This window comes from Eulemur rufifrons, chromosome 27 (genome assembly GCF_041146395.1).
Source record: "Eulemur rufifrons isolate Redbay chromosome 27, OSU_ERuf_1, whole genome shotgun sequence".
NCBI lineage: Eukaryota > Metazoa > Chordata > Mammalia > Primates > Lemuridae > Eulemur > Eulemur rufifrons.
The window spans coordinates 22,842,588-22,864,931 of NC_091009.1; the positions used below are offsets into that span (position 1 = coordinate 22,842,588).

General features: G+C 37.0%; 1 protein-coding gene across 4 annotated transcripts in view; it reads right to left on the bottom strand.

Moving 5' to 3' along the window:
• Nucleotides 1–22,344, bottom strand: part of RPS6KC1 (ribosomal protein S6 kinase C1) — a 124,352-nt gene that overhangs the window by 34,569 nt on the left and 67,439 nt on the right. For all 4 annotated transcript variants that reach the window (XM_069459345.1, XM_069459347.1, XM_069459346.1 and 1 more), the window contains 2 exons: nucleotides 2,059–2,106; nucleotides 370–502 (listed from right to left, as the gene is read on the bottom strand). In XM_069459345.1, coding sequence (XP_069315446.1) covers nucleotides 370–502; nucleotides 2,059–2,106 — 181 coding nt within the window. The remainder of the gene's footprint in view (nucleotides 1–369; nucleotides 503–2,058; nucleotides 2,107–22,344) is intronic.

The window sequence follows — 22,344 nt, forward strand, 5'->3', positions numbered from 1 at the left end:
CTAACACAAATGTATCTTTTTAGCAGGGAACAAGAGAACAAAATATCCCTAAAATAAAGCCTAACTCTCTTAGCATGCATTCACATTAAAGTTCTCTTATATTAGATAAATTCTATGAGAAAGTAAATAGGGAAGTATATCTAAGAAGGGGACTATAGTTCAAATGAAATCTACTGTTCACCTGGGTTTTCGTTTTCCCTCACAATTCAAAGTGGGGAAGTAGAGCAGAGCAGAGCAACAGTTGCTTACATTTGTCTCATGTATTTTATCTGCTCATGAAATGACAAAAGGAAGAAGGACATTATAGAAACTGAAAAGCTAAGGAGGCGACATTCCTCACTCTGTAAACAATCTAAACCATAAACCAACCTTCTGCATGCTGCAGCACAAGGAACACCGACTCCTCAGAGATGATGTACTTGTGCAGACACACCATGTTGGGCACACAGCGGGGGATGATGGTCTTTCTGTTCCTGCTGTATTCACTGCTTTTCCTTAGACCCTGACAGAGAACAAAAAGGTCAGTTGTATCCTCAGTTGCCTTTGGAGCCTGCTGTGCTCTGTGTTTATCAACCAAACTAATCTATCCGAGTTACTCTGGGCTTCAGAGAAACCACTCATCTGCTGCTCTGTGCCCCTCCGTCCCTGGAGGCTCTGCTGATGGCATCTGGCCTGAATCCAGAGAACGGAAGATGCCACAAAGCTGCCATTAAAATCAATTACGTGGGTCAGTGTTTTTATTAGAGATGCTCTCAAACTAAGTCATCAGCATGACACACAGTTATTTCTCTATGACCTTTTCTTAAGTTTTATTTTACTTATATGTATCTTTAAAGCAGTAGCTGTGAGACCAAATTCCGGAGACACAAAAAGTGTTCCTAGATTAACCAGGTAATTTTTTTAAAAGTACAAAGATTATTAAATCTTCTTATAAGAAACAAGGTTTGTGCATTTTCTGGTGTCACACCCTGGTTTTTAAAACAGGGGAAATGTCAATGTATTATTCACAAAAAGAAGTATGTTTCTGTATGTGTCGATGTGTCCTGCTGCCACGCCTTAACAGCAAAAGTATCAGAAATAGAAATATAAAACTTATCAATTCATCTTCTGAATGCTGTGGAAACGCTTAAATTAGGATATTTTTAGAATATATACTATCACAATCCACTCCAAATACAATTTCAAAATCACAGATTTGAGGGTTTTTTTTCTCTCCTTAGTCATTTAGCTATAAATTGAGTTATATATAAAATCAAAATTGAATTTAGATCAAAAAGAGGGCCAGGGATGTAGATAACACTTTCTCAAATACCTTGTAACAAAGACTTTTTAAAGCAAAATTTCAGCTCTTAAGAACTGTAGTCATAATCGAAGGTGAGATTGTGTGTGGTCTTCACAAACTATACAAAATGTATCTGGGATGTATTTAAACTACAGACCACACATTTAAACAGCATGAAATGATTCTTCAATTTTGCCAAATCATTCCTCCATACTCTATAACATAAAACTTTTTTAAAATATATGCTATTGAATATTTATCAACTGTGATGAAAGGACAGAAAGGAAAATAAATACATGGCTGGGCATAATGCCTCATGCCTGTAATTCTAACAGTTTGGGAGGCCAAAGTGGGAGGACAGCTTGAGCCCAGGAGTTCAAGACCAGCCTAAGCAATATAGTGAGACCCCATCTCTACAAAAAATACAAAAGTTAGCAGGGTATGGTGGCGCACGCCTGTAGTCCCAGCTACTTGGGAGGCTGAGGCAGGAGGATCACTTGAGCCCAGGAGTTTGAGGTCACAGTGAGCTATGATAATGCCACTGCACTCTAGCCTGGGCAACAGAGTGAGACCCTGTCAAGAAAGGAAAAAAAAAGAGAAAAGAAAAGGAAAAGTAAAAAAGAAAGAAAGGAAAGGAAAAGGAAGAAAAGAAATACAGATCACCAACAACACAAGGAACATTCAAATACCCAGGGGGGAAAAATATTAAATGTTTTTTCTTTCAGAAGCATAATTTGAAATAAAATTAACTCATTAAACATACAAATTCTACTTACTTTTAAAATGAATGTCTGTTCTGTCCTTGTGTCCATTACAAGTAAAACCTACATAAAAGACATGAGTAATACTTTATTTACAATACAATGAGAGATTAACTCAACTTTTGGAAACTAAAAACTTTAAGGGTTTTGGGAGAAGAGGTTGGAATCGGCTCCCCAAAAATTGTTAATTTCTGAATAGATTTTTTTTAAAAGTCACCAATCACAAGATCAAAACAATCTTATCCAAAATGGGTTTTATTATAGTTTCCTTTTCTAAAACTGCCACATTTTAGAAACATCACTATGTTTCCTAGATTTATTTTAAAATGTATTTCTTAAAAGTAAAGGAAATATTAGTGTAGACAAAGAATTTTTCCTCGTGGAACATGTATGGTTAAGAGGAAGTGGTAAAAAAAAAAAAAATTGCTGAAGTCTCAGTTTTCTTCCTAAAACCCCTTAGGTAGCAACTTGCTGTAAGTTAATCTCAATAACTCGGGCTACAGCCTACGGCATCCTTTTGGTACTCCTTCTCCTCCCTGGACTCACCCATAACTCCTCTTTTTACCATCAGCAAACCCTGTCAGCTCTATCTTCACACTGTACCCAGTACCTGAACTCACCTCACCACTTACAGCTACTACCCTGATCTAAGCAAAGACCAACTCTTACCTAGAACAGCCTCCCAACTGATCTCCCTGCTTCCATCTTTGCTGCCCTGTGGTCTACCTTCAAATCAGCAGCCAGGGTTTTCTTTTTAAAATACAAGTGAGAACATGTCACTCTTCTCATCTCTCTGAGAGGAAAAAGCCTAAGTCCATAAAATGGACTCCATAATCCTTCACGACGTCACACATTGCTCCCTTGAACTACCCACTCCCAACCCCTATCTTGATGGATAGAAGGAGTGATCAGAGGTAGGGAACTATCCTACCCTATTAAATTTTTATTATTGTGGAAATACTATAGCACAGGTTGGCCAGATAGTAAATATTGCAGGCTTTGCAGGACCATGCAATCTCTGTTGCAGGTTTTCAACTCTGCCATTGTAGAACAAAAGCAGCCATAGCCTGAATTTGGCCATGATGGAAGGATTTGCACCAAAGAAATCAGCAAATACTGCAAATGAGGCTTTCTCCTGCCTCCAGAAAGCTGAATGTCAAACATTCAGCAGCCTACCACTGGGTAAGGAGAGACAGGAGTTAAGGATGAAAAAAACATGTTAAGCTTGAGAAAATAAAAGAATGGTGATTAAGAAACAGAAAAGATGGGAACCAGTTTGAGAAGATGGTAAATTCCATTTTAGACATGATGAATTTAAAGAAATAGTAACAGCTTCATCTTTGACCTTTCTTCTGAGTGTTTGGCCTATCCTATATTATTTAAATTTCCATTTAATTTCAAGAGAATGGTCCCACAGGTACCTCATGAAATCCTATCTTCCTCTTCCCCAAACCCTGCCCTCACCAAAAACAAAACCATAAAAACCCTGCTCTTCCTTCTACAGTATTGTAATACCACACTCCATACAAGCCACCAAACCAAAGAGCTCCGTAAGTCACTGTGAACTCTCTCCTGCCTCCTACCTTCGGAACCATGGACCAAGTGAAATCAATTCTACCTCCTAAGCACTTCTCTTACCCACCCTCTACTCTCTCTCATCTATCATGTTGTAAGTGTTTACTATGTGCTATGCTTTCATCGTATGTCATCAACATTAATCCTTTCAACACAATGAGATAATTTTACCATTCCTATTCTACATATGAAAACATAGCTTCATGTGTAGAACCTATAACAGTAGATAATAACAGTATCTAGCACTTGTGAGCATTTCTGTGAGATAATCTTACACAAGTACAGCCAGTTGTTAGCATTGATATCACTACTATTTCTTCTCCCTGAAATGTTCCCCCAGCCATTTATTAAACAAGTACTCATATTTCCATATTCGCACAAATGTCACTCTCAGTAACACTGAATACATTCTTTCTTTTTGTTCTCCCATTTTATACAGTAGCAATTTCTACTGTAGTATCTCTAACCCTTCAACTTGGTTTTATCTCCCAATTAGACTTCAAGCTCTTCATGAGCATACCATAGGAAGAATAATGGCTCCCAAAGATGTTCATACCCTAAGAATCTCCAGAATCTGTGAATATGTTATGTTCCTTGCAGAAAGGACTTTGCAGATGTAATTAACATACAGACCTGAAAATAGAAAGATTACCCTGGATTATCTGGGTGGGCTCCATCAAATCACACGAACCCTTAAAAGCAGAGAACTGTCTCCTACCAGAATAAATGAAAAGCACAGACAAGAAGTGGCAGAAAGGGAAGTCAGAGAGATGTGAAGTATGAAAGGGACACACTGTTGCTGGCTCTGAGAGAATCACATACAAGAACTGGAGAGAGGCTTCTGGAAGCTCATAGCAAGCCTGAGCAGGAACACAGGCAACTTCTAGGAGCAAAGACCAGCCCTTGGCTGACAGCCAGCAAAGAAATATAGAGTTCAGTCCTGAAACTGTGCAAAGAACAGAATTCAGCCAACAACCTGAATACGCTTGGAAGTGGATTCTTCCCCAGAGTCTCCGGTAAGAAATGCAGCATTGCTAGCACCTTGATATTAGCCCAGTGAGACCTGTGCCAGACCCCAGACCTACAGAACTTTGAGGTAATAACTTCAGTTGTTTTAGGCTGCTAAATGTAGTAATTTGTTATGACAGCAATAGAAAATAGAAAACAAAAAATGTATTTCTTCTGTCACATAACATTGTTCTCACATGGCAAATGTTCAATAAACATGGTTAGTGAATTCAAGTCTAAAAGTCTAGAAGGTAGATGGAGATAATGGGAAGCTTAGAAAATAAGTCAGGAGCTAAAGATTTATATTTGAGCACTCTGTATAAAGATAAAAGCTGAAGACGTGCAAATGTATCCCACTAAAATGCTTCCTTTATACTACGCACTGTGCTGGGCTTCAAAGAGTTAGACCATACAATGCCCTCAACAATTCAAAGATGTAGGTATCTTTTATTAACCAATTTTACAGATGAGGAAACAAACAAAAAAGTATTAACTTGTCCATGTTCACAAAGCTAAGAAGTGGTAGAGGTGAAATTAAACCTGGCTAGTCTGGCTCTAGAGTTCTTCCTCTTTAACTGCTAAGCTACCCTATTTATGTCTGAATTTTGAAAATTATACATAGTTGGAATATTGTGGGTGGATAAGACAACAACAATCAAAACCATAGGGAGAAAAGTACAAAGGGAAAATATAATGGTTTGGATGTCAGAGAAAGAATGTTTAAGATGAGAGTAATCATCAGTGCCAAACAACAAAGAGAAACCATGAAGAATGAGGACTGGGAAATGATCACTGGGTAAGGCAGTTAGGAAGTCATTGGTAACTTTCAATATTGTATTATGCAGTGAACTGCTGAGGATAGAAGCCAGACTGCCCTGAGTTAATAATGGGTGATAAGAAAACGGAGGCGACACATATAAATCTTTCAATAGTGAAGTTATGTCAGAAGAGGAAAGAATATTAAAATGAAAGAGTTGGCGGGATCATCAGTTCAAAAAGAGGTTTGGATTTTTATTATTTTCAGACAGGATAGACCTGTTCTCCCCGTAATTGCCCTCTGAGCTATATTCAACAAATCTTGAACCGCCAAGGGATGGGAACACATTCATAGAACTGGAACCCTGAGATTTAAATTAGCATATCATGAGTGCAAAAGGAGGCAAAATGGCCCTTTCTCTACAAAGGAGGGCTCACTGAGCATCTGTTGAATCTGTGAAGACATTTAGTGTTCTTTAAGTCTCATTTGTGTTTATATCAGGTGGGACTCTTGTAAGTCACTCACCAAGAAGCCAATCCTGTTTGAATAAGATACATCTACACAAAATAGAAAAGATCTTACTAGGTAAAAGATATGGAAGCTGTATAATCAAAGGAAAGAACTTCTTTTTGCTACCAAAAGCCTCTTCATTGACTAAACAGAATATACCTATATAAATCAGGAATGATAGCTCTTTGCAGGTCTCACTTAGCCATGAAGCATGAAGCAGATCAGATAAAAAGGCCAAATTAAGATGGATAAACATGGCTGGGAAATGCTGCTTTGTTTACATTTACTTTCTTCTCCTACCAAGTTTGTTTGCAACTAGACAATGTTCACATTGAGGCAATAAACACAAGAACATATGTGATTTTTTTAAAATCTGCCCTTTGACTGTCAATTTCTCCCAAACAGGTGTTGGCTAAATGATTATAAATTGGCCTCTGGATACACCTCTTCAACTGAGCCGTACAGGGCTGGTGATAATATAATTAGACCTAAAAACATCAGGCTGGTGAATGCTTTCCATCTGTTTGGCAATAATGTTTAGTTAACAATAGTCTTTAAAAGAAGCACCTTCAACTTCAGTTCTTAAAGTTATTTATAGAGCCATTCTTAACACACCAGCACTCCTGCTAACAAGAGCTTTAGCCACTTGGAAATTATTAGCCATACAGCTGTACACAAAGAGAAACGACTGCATTTAACATCTGTATCTTTCCAAATTTACACGCTTCAACCTCATTTAAAGTCATTTCTTAATGAACAGTGCTATGGTGCTGCATTAATATTATAGTTGCATGCACAAAGATCATAAGGAGCCAAACATTTTTTTTAATGCCAACAGTAGGCCAATCTGTAATGAAGCTGTCAGCATAAAGGACAAAATAATAGCTTCTTTAACCCTCAAACAGAATTTGTTCATTTCTAGACTAGAACACATCAATTTAAAAACTGCTCATGGGTTTGCTCACCTTTATAAAGACAAAAATCTAATTTGTACTAGTTTGATACAATTGTCTTTCCAACAATAAAAGGCTCCTAAAACCATCTTTTATTTCATGATAAAACAAGTACTATAACTAAAGCTGTCATGAAATAATTACCTTGCATAGCATACCTTATTGAAAGAATACAATTAATGTATTTCTCCCTTTCATTTTTCACACTTACTTATCAGCACTATATTAGCATATGGTCTAACAGAAGAGATTACTCCATCTTTGCCCATATTAATGTATAGAATGACTGCTCCTAACTGGAAAAAAAAAAAAAAAAAGCACACAACTTATTCCTTAAGGACTAACCTCATCTGTTCTTCAATTCCACCAGCATAATGAAACTTGCCCACTCTTCTTTCATAACAGTAGTAGGAAAAGCTCCAATTGATTATAGAGCTGGGTCTTTTTGTTAACTAGAATAAGGAAGGCCTAATATTTAACCAGGCAACTATCTTTGCAAAGGCAGCAGGGAGAAAGCATGCCAAGAGCATAAATGATGATTTTTTTTTTTTTTTTTTTTTAAGCACATGAAGAAAAGTAAATCTGGAGAAGAGAAAAGAGTATGCTACTACAAAGACACTATGACTGTGGTGAAAAAGTGTGGAAAGTTCTCTTCAGCGGAGATTAAGTGTCACCCCATTCTGGAATCTTTTTAGATATTTAATTTAAATGTTGACATTGGAAGTTTGGAAGTCTCTGAAAACAACTTCAGCTCCAATTCCTTTAAAAAGAAAGATTACCTGTTTGATTTGAGGGAACGTCTGACTCTGCTGCCAGTTACTTCACACGACTCCAGAACAATTACCAAAGTTAAAATAATGTTTAAGAAAAGCCTACAGAGATAGTCATATTGAGCAAACACAGTCTGTCCCTTAATGGTGTTTGCTGAATGTAATCTGAATGAGACTTCAATTGTGTAAGCTGTACTTCTGGGAATTCACACATAAATAAGCATATGAGAAAGAATAGGATCAACACAATAAAGAAGCCAGAGAAAATATACAAGCCCAATTTTGCAGATAAGACAGTTTTTCTCAACATAGTTTCAGATGAGTGTGACTGTACTTACTATACTCTCTTTTTAAATTCCATACTTCACTGCACTAGTATTAGATGAGTTTTCAACAAAACTCATCTTGGCAACCTTACAAGAGCTAGTAATGTTATCCTTCTGCAGAAATGGTTTTGAAACACAAACACAGAGCACTAAAACTCTGCTTTACTGCCCTAATACCATATGATAATAATTAAATGTTACTCATATTTTGTGCTAAAAAAAATCCATTGATTTTGTATTCTTACAATATTCAAAATGTGTTTCTACCGTTAATTTTTAATTCCACATCTTATTCTCATGAGGCATCTCTTATCAAAATTCATCTACCAGATAAATAAGGAATAATACTAGGTGACCTTTGATACCAACAATTTTCCCCACTGGAGTCCAGCTTTCCCTTTCTTTGGCATCAGAAGGCTAGCAATGTTCCCCGTACCACTGCCCAGCAATTCCAAAAGCAAAAGATGTTGCACCTATAGCTTTAAAGTCCAGTGTCAAGAGCATCAGCATAAAGTGACTGTGCAGAGACACTTTTCTCATGTTATGCCACGAAACCAATCTGTTCATGGTTTCACCAAAGTTGTTTCACTGATGCAAATTCAAGCTTGAAGAGTAAAATTTGATATGGATACTTATAACTCTATAGTCTACAGGATATTTTCCCCTACTATTCCCAAGGATCTATTTTCGGTAGAGAAAGGTATAAAATGTACCCCTGGGATTTAAGAGGAACAGCAACTAAAAAAAATCCTTTGGTGTCTTACCAGTACTTTATATGCACTAGAACTTCCAACATAGCACGTTATCATGAAGTAAGCGAACAAACAATCCAAAAAGGGTATTGCTTTGTGGATAGATGGCAAAGTCAAGATTCACCAACTAATTTAGTACAAAGTGAATTATCTCCTGAGGCAGGTTGAGTTGTTAAGGCTTTTATTTAATCCAGAAATATCTTCAAAGGTAGAAGACAACAGACCAAATCTACCAGGATTATATGAAAGCAGTACTCAAAATCCACATTTCTTTTTCATTATTAAAATCCAAAATACTGTAATTCAAAATATACTTTAAGTGTTTTTCTAAACACCTGTGACTCTTAAAAACATCCCCTATTTGAATTTATGTAGTTACCTGTCTTAACTACTGACAAAGTGGGGTAGGGACAGAGGAGAAAGAACTAGGTTAGGAAGTGCAAGTAACATAAAACTAAGCTGGTAAATAACTACTTTATCTATAAGAAAACAACTGATTTTAGATTTCTTTAAATGCCCAGACATTTGCAAAGGTTTTAGTATGCTAATTTTTAATTAAAGGATATTTCAGCAGCTAAAGCTCTTTCATATGCACTACTGATTCTTCATCAAACGTTAACTTTCCAACTTAACACCAGTATAGCCGGTGGCAGCCTGAAGGTTTACCATCTGCTGCTATCCAAAGTCACTGTGGCCACCTTCAGAACATATGCATCAAAGCCCCGAGATAAGAGACTGAAGAAATACTGCCTAGGTCAGCATAAGGGGGATGACGCGCCCAGAGGCGGGCAACAGGCAAGCTACCAGAAAATACAGAGCACCGTGAGCCATCAGTCACCTCATGGAAAAAGTACCCAAGGTCACAGGGGACTCCAATGGTTGAACAGAAAGACAAAAGAAATACTACTTCTAATGGAATATACGCAAGTCATTGTGTGATTTTTCTTTAAAAAAATAAGTCTATTCATATTTAAAATCCCCTATAATTTTATTCAAAATAAACACATGAGTAAAATAAAATTTAAGGTGTTTTATTCAGTATATCTATGAATAATAATAAAAGTATGTATTTTTTTATGCAGTCACAAAAATAGGATACTTTGTTTTGAAAGGCTTGTTTTTCTGGGTACTATCATACCTATACTACAAATAGTACACAAGGAAAAGGTTCTTGGAGACAGATTTAACAAACTCCACAAAATACCACTTAAAAAGCCTGATTCCTTGCTCAGAAATAAATATGTGGGAGGAAAAAAATAGTAAAAAAAAAAAAAAAAAAAAGCCTGATTTCTAGCTACAAAAAATGTCATTTATTTAAGATAATGATCACATTTATCACAATACTTCATATAAAAATAAAATACTATGGTGGTCTTTTAAAAGCAGAGAATCTTAAGAACTTAATTACATTCAATTATAATTCTGAGTAACTGGCATATAGCCATCATAAAAGAAATTCACTAATGTGAAATTTTCTTCTGTTTTATCTTTGCTTTCTGCTTTTTAAAAATGTATTTTAAATGTAATTAGAAGAAAATCAATTTAGAAAATATTTTTTAGAAAACTATACAAAAAGCATCTTTTAATTCTTGGCTTTAAAATGGCAACAGATGCATTCAGTTTGTGTTAATTCTAATCTTAATCCAAATTTTTAAAGATTCTTCAAAGCTTCTACAGGGAATTAGTTATAAACTAATTTAAAACTAGGGCATTATTAACTATTCATGTACCATACAAATTGTCATAATAAAGCCCATTTATCCTGCCCTCTATTTAAACTTAACTAATACAACTATAGGCCGGGCGTGGTGGCTCACGCCTGTAATCCTAGCACTCTGGGAGGCCGAGGTGGGCGGATCGTTTGAGCTCAGGAGTTCGAGACCAGCCTGAGCAAGAGCGACACCCCATCTCTACTAAAAATAGAAAGAAATTATATTGACAACTAAAAATATATATAGAAAAAATTAGCCGGGCATGGTGGTGCATGCCTGTAGTCCCAGCTACTCGGGAGGCTGAGACAGGAGGATCGCTTGAGCTCAGGAGTTTGAGGTTGCTGTGAGCTCGGCTGACGCCACGGCACTCACTCTAGCCTGGGCAACAGAGTGAGACTCTGTCTCAAAAAAAAAAAAAAACAAAAAACTAATACAACTATAACCGGCTGAATACAACTATCAATGGTTTCTATAACCTAATACAATACTGTATTGTGTGTGTATATCCCGTGTGCACTCAATTTATACCTCTGAATACTCATAACTTGAACAATAATCACAATGATTTTTTTTAAGGATTATAGTTTGTCATTGTGATAACAGCTAAAAACAGAGCAAATGATATCAAAATAACTTCATCTTCCAAAATATGCTATGACTAATACTAGAGAAATAAAATAAGCATATTTTGGTAGTGCTAAAACAGATAAAATTAGATTTACTGAAAATTCGGAAGTTAGTCATTCCTACATTGTTTCATTCCTACAAATGGCAATGAAATATGGTTGGCAAAGTTTTTCTTTGATGGACTAATATCAGGATCAGAAAAGATAAAAAGAATTGTAAAAATGCTTTTCCTGTAGATATCAATAGATTGGTTCTACAGTTTACACAGAGATGCAAAAGACCCAGAATAGCCCACACAATATTGAAGAACAGAGTTGGAGGACTGATACTGTCCAACTCCACGACTTACTATTAAGCTGCAGTAATCAAGATAGTGTGGTATTGGCAAAAGAGTAGACAAACAGATCAGTGGAAGAGAATAGAAAGCCCAGAAAGAGAAACACATAAATATACTCAACTGATCTTTGATGAAGGAACAAAGGTAATACAATGGAGCAAAAATAGTCTTTTCAACAAATAGTGCTAGAATAACTGGATATCCACATGCTAAAATGTCAATGTAGACACAGATCTCACACCTTTAAAATTATCTCAAAATGGATCATAAACCTAAATATAAAAACACAAAACTATAAAAATCCTATAAGATAACACAGGAGAAAATCTAGATGACCCTGAGTATGGTGGTGACTTTTTAGATACAACATCAAAGGCACAAACCATCCATGAAAGAAACAACTGATAAGATTGATTCATTAAAATTAAAAACTTCTCAAGTGCCCATCAATACATGAATGGATTAATAAAATGTGGTATATGTATACCATGGAATACTACTCAACTACAAAAAACAATGGTGAACTAGCACCTCTTGTATTATCCTGGATAGACCTTGAGCCCATTCTTTGAAGTAAGGTATCACAAGAATGGAAAAACAGGCACCACGTGTACTCACCATCCATTTGGTACTAACTGATCAACACTAAGGTGCTCACATGGAAGTAATATTCACTGGGCACCAGTCAGGTGAGAGGGGGGTGATGGGGATGGGTAAACTCACAATTAATGGATGCAGTGCGCAAGCCTGTAGCCCTGGCTTGGGTGAGGCAAAGGCATTATGTGTAACCAAAATGTCTGTACCCCCATAATATTCTGGAAAAAAAAACTTCTGTTCTGCAACAGATAATGTCAAGAGAAAGAGAAAACAAGCCACTGCCTGGGAGAAAGTATTTATAAAATACACATCTGATAAAGGAATGCTATCTAAAATATACAAAGAACTCTTAAAATTCAACAATAAGAAAACAACCTGATTTAAAAATGAGCCAAAAACTAATAGCTCACCAAAGAAGATATACAGGTGGCAAATAAGCATATAAAAAGATGCTCCACATCATGTATCAGGGAAGTGCAAATTAAAACAGGATACCACTACAAACCTAGTAGAATGGCCAAACTCCAGAACACTAACACCACCAAATGCTGACACTAATACAGAGCAACAGAAACTCTCACTCATTGCTGGTGAAGATGCAAAACGGTATGGCCATTTTAGAAGATAGTTTGACAGTTTCTTACAAAACTAAACATACTGCCTCCACATATGATCCAGCAATTGCACTCCTTGGTGCCTACTTGTTTAGGCAAAAAACCTCAAACTGTGTTTTCCCCAGCTCTCACACCACAGCAATCAACACAGACTTCTGTGACCCCAAAATATTTCTTCCCACTACCAAGTGAGCAATCAATTCTGCAGTGGACACCAACTAGGTATCCTCCAATTAAATTCTGACATTATCTACCTGGAGATAACATCAGATCCTACAGACTGGGGGCTCAGTCCTAAAAACTGTACCCCTCTTCAGACACCAATCACAAGTCCAAGCCTCAGAAACTTCTGACTGACTAGCTTCAAGTTGGATTCCCATGACCCTCTCTTTGGATTTAGTTAATTTGTTGATCCTGCACTGAGAAACATCCACACCTGGGGGAATGAGGAGCCCCTGCTAATCTGCAAAAGAATGCAGGGAATCCCCAACCCAAACCTAGGCAGCCCAGGGCACAACAGGATTTGGAACATGACCTAAAACAACCTAAGGCTAATTATCATGTCATTAGCTCAAATCTACATTGGGGCTCACAGGCTTTGGGAGAGGTCCATGGGAGATCTGGCACGCGCAGTAAGACTCAGGTTATATAACTCCTAACCGTCCATCAAAGTGGTTCAATGGTGACATTTGAACCACAAGTAGGGCCCAGCCTAGGCAACATAAAACAGGACCCCAGACCATAATCGGGGCCCTCCTGTTATGACAGGGAGTCTGTTCGTTGTCTCTGATGAACGTATCTTTCTTTACTCAATAAACTTCACCTTGTGCTTGCCTTACGTTAGTATGTCTGGTCATTCTTGGGCCAAGAGCACACCAAGAACCAAAAACAGACTGCTGACCCGACAATACTATTGAACGCTAAAAAGACGTGAGCTATCAAGCCATGTGAAAACATGGAAAAAACTTAAATGAAAATTACTAATTGAAGAAAGCCAATCTGAAAAGGCTACATAATGTATGATTCCAACTACATGACATTCTGCAAAAGGCAAAACTATGGAGAGAGTAAAAAAGATCAGTGGTTACCAGATGTTGCAGGGCAATGAACAGGCGGAGCACAGAGATTTTTAGGGTAGTGAAAATACGCTGTATGAAACCATAATGGTAGACACATGTCATTATGCATTTGTCCAAACTCATAAAATGTACAATACCAAGAATAAACCCTAGTGTAAACTATGGACTTTGGGTGATTAATGGTGTGCCAAGGTAGTAGGTTCATCAATTGTAACAAATGTACCTCTCTGGTGGGAGATTCTGATAATGGGAAAGGCTATGTAGGGGCAGGGGAGTACATGGAAAATCTCTGTACCCTTCTCTCAATTTGCTATGAATCTAAAACTACTGTAAAAAAAAAATAGACTTTTTTTAAAAAAAAGCCTCTTTACCTCCCATCTAAAAGTCACTTGGCCAAACCCCTGGATTACACATCTTTAGACAAATAACCAAATTTAGTCCAGCCCTAAAGCAATGTAAAGTACAGGTTATTCTCCAGTAAATAATCCAGGGAGTAATTATTTCAACCACAAACATAAATTTAAAATCTCTTATACTCATATAAGCCAAATGTCAACGAATGTGAGCCATTCCTCAATGACATCTCATACTAGGATGAGGTTAATGATTTAGTGAATAAACCTATCACAGCAATCTCTTTTATATGTATGAAAAAAGAGTTTTACTTTATATAATTTTTCAAATCCTAGACCTATACATCTATTACTTCATAAAAACTGCTTCCAGAGGACATGGTGTGTCTTTGTAAGGAAACTGGATACAAATATAGCAGAAGGCAGAATATAAAAGACAAAGAAATTGGGTTTAAACAGAATTGCTAAAGAGCTAGGAAAAACAACCACTTAGGAGGCTCTTCTCAGATCCAAATGCTTTAAAAGCTAGATCTCTACACCTTTGTCATTCTCATTTTGATTGTCTGTTTTCTGTTTTTGTGAAGAACTTCCCCAAGGCCATAAAGAGATTATGCTAAAGAGAGGTTAAAACTATAAAGTTCTGGGTTTATAGGCCCAAGTTCAGCTCATGCCATTCAATTTCATAATGAATCTGTCAGATTTTAGTCTGAAATGTCCGTTCTCAGTGTGCTCATGGCCGAAGAATGACCAGACACAACAAAGTAAGGCAAGCACGAAAATGAGGTTTATTGAGGAGAGAAAGATAGAACTACAGAGCGTGATACATTCTCCACAGATGACGACTGTACCCACTGTCACAGCAAAGGGAGAGCAAAAGGAAGGGCGCAAAAGGGCCTGGTTATGGTCTGGGTCTTGTTTTACAGTGCCAGGATTGGGACCTCCCTGGTGGTTCAGACATCACCATGGAACCACTGATTGGAGAGCTGGGAGTTGCATTACTACGCCTGTGGGTTGTTCTAGGTCAATTTCCAGACTCTATGGTACCTATGCTGCTTGGGCCCTGGGCTAGAAAGTCCTCTACATTCTTTTGCAGCTGGTGTGCTAAGTTCTGATTGGCAGATTTATCGGGTATTCCCTCCTTCCCCAGGTATGGCAGTCACTCGAGAGAGGATTAGGATGAGGCAGGACCAAAATGGGGGCCTACGGCCCACCCTCATCCTTCTTCCCAGGTGGGGCAATTACACCAAGGCAACAGCACACGCTTTCACCCCTAGGAGACCCAGAATTGCTCACTATCTACCTAACAAATCCATTTATTGTATTTCTCTGGTTTAAATTCTGAAGTTCACTTCAGGTGATGACTTGACACTGTTAAATTTAAATGCAAATTAACTCAATTAAAAGTATAGTCTATTGTATTTAGTTTTAGATACTTATTTGCATTTGTCAGAAAAAGCCAACACTCTCAATGCTGATGTAAACTATTTCACTGTCCATTCATACCCTGGCTTAATATTTTCATTCTGCTGTTACATGTGCTCTAAAAATATGCTTGAAATAAGTCCCTAAAAAGCATCAAATATATCTATATAGTTCTCTTATACAGTGCTCAAAATCAGTGCAGTATGTAGTCAGATAGTCAATAAATGCTCTCTCATAATGATAACGGACACAGAGGCAACATTCTCAAGTCAATCAATATATATCCAACTAAGCTGCCAATGTCAAAGGTAGCCTCATTCCAATTCAAAAGAAAATGCCTCAAGGGCAAGGAAGCTTTAAATGCTATTATTTTAAAATGTTTTTAATGAGTTTGTATTTTTATAGCAGATGGAGCTGAACTTCTGGTATTGATTAAAATTTAACAGTATTTTAATATGGCCTAGAAATTTTACTTAGTATAAGTACACAATGTGTTCATGTTCTAAAAAAATTCCAAAATGTTTTAAAGCACATAGGAAACACAAAGGCACAACACTCATTCCAAAATTAACAATTTTGTTAACTGCAACAAAGCAGCCTGCCAACATTCTACAGGTGTACTCTGTGAGAAAATGAGGGGTAGGAATGTTTTGACAGTTTTCAGTTCATAATACCCTCTTCCTCCACGATGCTGTGGGTGTGATACATTTTGAGGTACAGACTTACAGATGATTTGAAATCATAAAACACATATACGGGGGTTTTTTTTGTCCCATTCAGAATTATTCAACAAGTAAGCCTGGTCATTAAGGAAACTGAAGGCTTATTGGAAGAGGCAAAGAAATAACAATATGGATGAATGCTATAGCAGATACGTTCAACAATGTACAGGTTAGTTTGTAGTTGCATAATCCGGTGCAATGAGAAACTACTCCTAAGCCTCTTGGTCATTCTTAAAGGTTGGATTATGAGGACTCCTTCCCACCGTCCACACCACAGCATTTCAAACTGCCTCATGCAGCTGCCCTATCACTTTCCCCACAGTCACAATGACTGATGTTCCATGGGACTCTTAAAAGTGTGACTTCTGTATATCCAACTTGCTGTCCTCCTTCCTCTCAATTTATAACTGTCTTCAGCACAACATAGCAAGTGTCTCATCCAGGCTGTATACTAATGAATAAACAGAGTGTACTAAAAAAGCAGAAAGTACATTCCGACACCAACTTTGTGTCATGCTCACAGAGAAATGCATAAACTTAATGGATTAAGCAAGGCATACAACACAATTCTACTTACATTATGGATCTGAAAAGAGGTACCTGATACTATAATTCATACCAGAAGCAGCCTGGGATTGGTAATGTTCATGATAGTCCGAGTACTATTACAAATGACATGTATTCATGTGCCAAATGCCAATGTACTTTCAAAGTAACTGGACTCACTGAAGTCTATTATAAAAAGTAACGATTAAATTAAAATTATTTAGTAGCAAATTATGAAAAACTGTTATCTTTACAACATTGGCAGATTTGGGCTGCTAGAAGACAGAATTCAGAGGCATTTGTGTAATTATTCCAGTATACTCTAACAATGATAAAATGGGATTTCTCGGAAATACTAAAATGGAAAACAAACTTTATTGTGCTGCAAAAATACAAAGGATACAAAAAGTTCTCTTCCTGGTTATTAAAATGATACCAATTAAACAGCACTAAAGGCGAACTATAAAGGAAAAGAATGAAAAGATAACAGAAAAAAATTTACATCATACACAAAATTAAAAGGCTTCCAGTGTTAATATTCCAAAAAGAAAAAAAAAATTAAAAGGCAAATTGATGAGGTGTCTAACCCTCCAATCAGATATTAAAAGTCAACAAATCAACATCTATTTACTTAGCGGGCACAGTATTATGTGCAGGCACAGTATTAGAAACGGAAGAAAACACAGGGGTGTGCTGTGCCCTGCAAGAGCTTAAAGTTTAGCATGGAGGAGGGGTAAGTAAAAATAGTTTAGTAAGTATTACGCTGAAGAATTACAGACGCAGCTGGAACAGACAACGGTGTCTGACTCAGATACGGGGGCATCAGGAAACTACTGGAGGACTGGAAAACTGGCAGGAGAATAGGAGCTTCCAGGAGAGGCATGTTGATTCTTAAACTGACGTGAGAGCATAAACTCTCAGAAATATTAATACTTCTGAGGTACTAAAGATAAACAGATACCACTATTATGCAGGTAAAAGCTACCATGTCATTATAATTTAGATGTTAATGTCATTGAGACCTCATTTGAAAACACAGGCGAATGGGGCCTCCGTGTGTGTAAATGCACAGAAAGAAGACAGGAGGAGTATGTATCAAAATGTAAAACTGATTCTCAGTGGGTGGCAGGGTTATGGGTGAATCATATCTTTTTCATTTTAGCTTATCTATTCTTTAATTTTCCTACAATGAACAATGTAAGCAATAGAAAATTTTTATGTTAAAGAAAAGTGAGAAAAATAACTCCTGCATATTCAAGACAAAGATTTACACATTCTTATATAGAGTACTAGAAATCAATCAAAAAACATAAACCTCTAATAAAAAAAAATGGGAACAGGACATAAAACAGGCATTTCATAAAAAGAAACACAGCCAATAAGCATCTGAAAAAATATGCCCTCATTAGCAATTAAAATGATAATGAAATCTAAATTTTCAACTAGCATATAAAAGATATTCATAAGGATATGAAGAGTTTCTCATCCACAGGTTGAACATCCCAAATCAGACATCCAAAATGCTCCAAAATCTGAAACTTTTTGAGCACTAACATGATGCTCAACAAAAATGCTCGTTGAAACATTTCAGATTTTTAATTTTAGGATCTAGGAGCATCATATATGCTCAACCAGTGAGTATATATAATGTAAATATTCCAAAATCTGAAAAAAATCTGAAATCTGAAATATTTCTGGCCCCAAGCATTTCAGATAAAGGATACTCAACCTGTATTACTAGGAGGAATGTAAAACAGTATAATACTCTGGAGAGTTTAAAACATGCATATATACTATTTGACCTATGATCTCCAACTCTAGAAAAGTATATTAAAGGAATCATAACAGAAGATGATTTATCTCTAAGAATATTCATTACAGGTAGAGAAAAAAGAAGACAACCTAAAGAGTCAAGCAATAGGGGACTAATTAAATATAGTATACAGTAGAATAGTATGAGAACACTAAAGAGAATAATTTAGAACAGCATTTCCCAACTAAATTAAATAGAATCTCTGAGGTTCAAATATTATAAATTGTAAGGCTATACATTTCAATTTCTAACTATTTAATCAATCAATAGAATCAAAATTTAAATATTTTTGTCTCTAAAATGGTACAGTTTGAAAGCGTTGAGGTGTTTATAAAACATGCAATGCATGATGGTCAATAAGGATAAAGTGAGACCCTGACTCCGCCATTCAATTACAGCTAAACCCCATGTATGAGTCACTGAGGGCAGTTCTGACTGCTGCAGTTTTTTAAATGTTGTCATGTATTAGTTTATATTAATCAGGGCACAGAGTTGTTTTTTTAAAAAGGAAGCTTAAGGAGTAATGATACTGAAATATATATAAATTGATGAAGAATATAAAATACATATTATAATCATCATAAAAATTCAGTTCTGAATAATGATAAAGGGTTATTGTTTTAGAAAGAGATGTACCTGGGTTCAATCCCTTATGCTGCAACTTAACTTAGTACCCATGTGTCTTTGAACAAAATGCTTAACCTCTCTAAGTTCCAGAAAAAAGTAAAAGAGCTCAGAATAGCACATACCTACAGGTAGTATATAATCCTAAGATTCCGACCCTAAGCAAACTAAAAACCACCTAGAAAGTTACAGTGGTCTGCTCTACCTTTGCAACCGCTAACCAGCTATCTAGGCCACTTGGTTCACAAATTTCTCCTCTATCTCTTTTAAAAATTTTTCTTACTTTTTTTTAGAGAAAGGGTCTCTCTCTGTCACCCAGGATAGAGTGCAGTGGCATCATCATAGCTCACTGCAACCTTAAACTTCTAGGCTCAAGTGATCCTCCTGCCTCAGCCTCCCAAGTAGCTGGGACTACAGGCATGTGCCACCACTGCTGGCTAATCTTTCTATTTTTTGTAGAGACGGGGTCTCACGCTTGCCAGCCTGATCTCGAACTCCTGGTCTCAAGCAATACTCTTGCCTCAGCCTCCCAAAGTGCTAGGATTACAGGCATGAGCCACCGTGCATGGCCTTTATTCTTTTTTAGAATTTCTCTCTGTTTACACTGCCCATCTGTTCTTGCATGCTGTCTACTTTATCCATTAGAGCCCTTAGCGTATTAATCATAGTTGTTTTAAATTCCCAGTCTGACAATTCCAGCATCCCTGCTGTATCTGGGTCTGATTCTGATGTTTGCTCTTTCTTTTCAAACTGTCTTTTCATCTCTTAATATACCTTGTAACATTGTGTTTAAGGCCAGACATGATGTACTGCGTCACAGGACTCCAGTAAACAGGCCTTCAGTAATGTGGTTGTAAGTTGTCAACAGAAGGGAAGCATTACATAGTCGTGATTTTGCCTTGGTCTTTTAGTGAGCCTGTGGTCCTGGGCTGTGAACTTCACAAGTGCTTTTCAGGTTTTTTTCCCAACCTTAGGTAGGACCAGATGGCTGGTACAGGTTGGAGCTGGGAATTTCCCTTCCCCTAAGTGGAAGGCAGAGCTGGCCACAGTTGGGTTTTTTCCTTCCCCCATGTTGGGTAGGCTCTGATAAAATCCTAGCAGGTCAGGCTCTGGTAAACCTACAGTTTGTCTACAGTAACAAACTACTATACATTTACTATAATATTCACAGCACTAATTTCTTAAATGTTACAAAAGAATAATATAAAATTTATCAGAAAAATATAGAACCATGTTGGATTAGCTCAACTTTGTTGTAATATATAATAAGGAAATTATAGTAATTATTATTAATTGTTATCTACTTTATCATTAGTTTCTTTTATGTCTACAATTCTTCTGTAGAGTGAACTATGGAACAGAAGAAATATAGATAAAATTGAGTATAAGATACATAGAATAACACAAATAAGACAGACCAATAAACATGTTGTAATTTTTTTACCTTTTATTTTTAAATAATTGTAGATTCATAGGAAGTGACAAAGATTGTATAGAGAGATCCCATTTACCCTATATCCAGTTTTCCCCAATGGTTATATTTTATGTACCTACAGTATACTATTAAAGCCAGAAAACTGACATTAGGACAATGTATGTACATAGTTCTATGTCATCTTATCATAGTGCACATTTGTGTAACCACCAGCACAATGAATATACAGAACTGTTCCATTGCCACAAACCTCTGCCTGCTGCTATCCCTTAATAGTCACACCCACCCTCTTCTCCCCCAGCATTCCTAAACACTGATATCCATTAATCTGTTCTCTACTTCCATAATTTTGTCATTTTAAGAAGTGGTCCCCAACCTTTTTAGCACCAGGAACTGGTTTCATGGAAGACAATTTTTCCATGGACCATGGCAGGGAGGAAGGGGTGGGAGGGGCAAGGGGGTTGGCTAGAAAGAGCAGGCTTTTCTTAGGTTTTTTTTTTTTTTTTTTTTTTTTTTTGAGACAGAGTCTCACTCTGTTGCCCAGGCTAGAGTGAGTGCCGTGGCGTCAGCCGAGCTCACAGCAACCTCAAACTCCTGAGCTCAAGCGATCCTCCTGTCTCAGCCTCCCAAGTAGCTGGGACTACAGGCATGCACCACCATGCCCGGCTAATTTTTTCAATATATATTTTTAGCTGTCCATATAATTTCTTTCTATTTTTAGTAGAGATGGGGTGTCGCTCTTGCTCAGGCTGGTCTCGAACTCCTGAGCTCAAACGATCCGCCCACCTCGGCCTCCCAGAGTGCTAGGATTACAGGCGTGAGCCACCGCGCCCGGCCTCTTAGGTTTTTTTGATTTTTTTGTCCTGTACCTGTTGGCTTTGCCAAGTTGACCATTTCACCCAACATCCAGTCTAGGATATATGAGGCAAAAAAAACAAAACAAAACAAAAACCAGGGAACGTACCACCATACATTAACTATAGTTCTTTGGTTCCACGGTCACCAGTCAGTCTTCCTTCTTTTCTCCACTTTTTAGTTATCTTATGTTTGCTTTCTATATAATGTTCAGAGTTTGTAGCTATACTTAGCAGGAGGAATAGGGAAAAAGGACCCCTATTCCATTTCTACAGAAGCAAAAGTCCAACATGCTGTAATGTGCTATCATTAAGGATACTAGGTAATATTTTTGCCACATTGTTTAGATAAAGTACAAACAGGAACCCTTTTGGGTTAATCCAGTTCAACTCAATATTCCTTCAATCTGAAAATACCCAAATACTGATGTTTCTGTGTTCCCAATGAGGACAGTTTTTCGTATCACTTAGGTACCTTAAAAAATTAAGTACCAATCTTTCAATGTCTACTTAATTCAAACAATCTCTATAAAGCTTCTCAATCATATTTTAGCTACAAAACAGACACTTCTGTATTTTTCCAATGGCAAGTCAACCTCAGAATTCTGCCTGTTAAGTGTTAAAGTTGGGAAGCTATCTTGATTACAAAATGCCAAAGCACTTGACCTAATAAATAGTAATAGGTTTAACAAAGTGTGTGGCATCTCTTATAACAATGACTTACTTGCAAAGCATCATATTTATTTTCACAGAGTGGCAATAAATTTGGACAATCTAGCTATATAATCTTCACTGGTTTTCCTTGTGAACACCATCCACACATAGAATGACTCTCTGGCTACACACAAACCACAGAGTTAACTAGCCATGAGGAAGTCCAATCTTGGTATTACTACCCTGGTGGTGTTTAAGTCA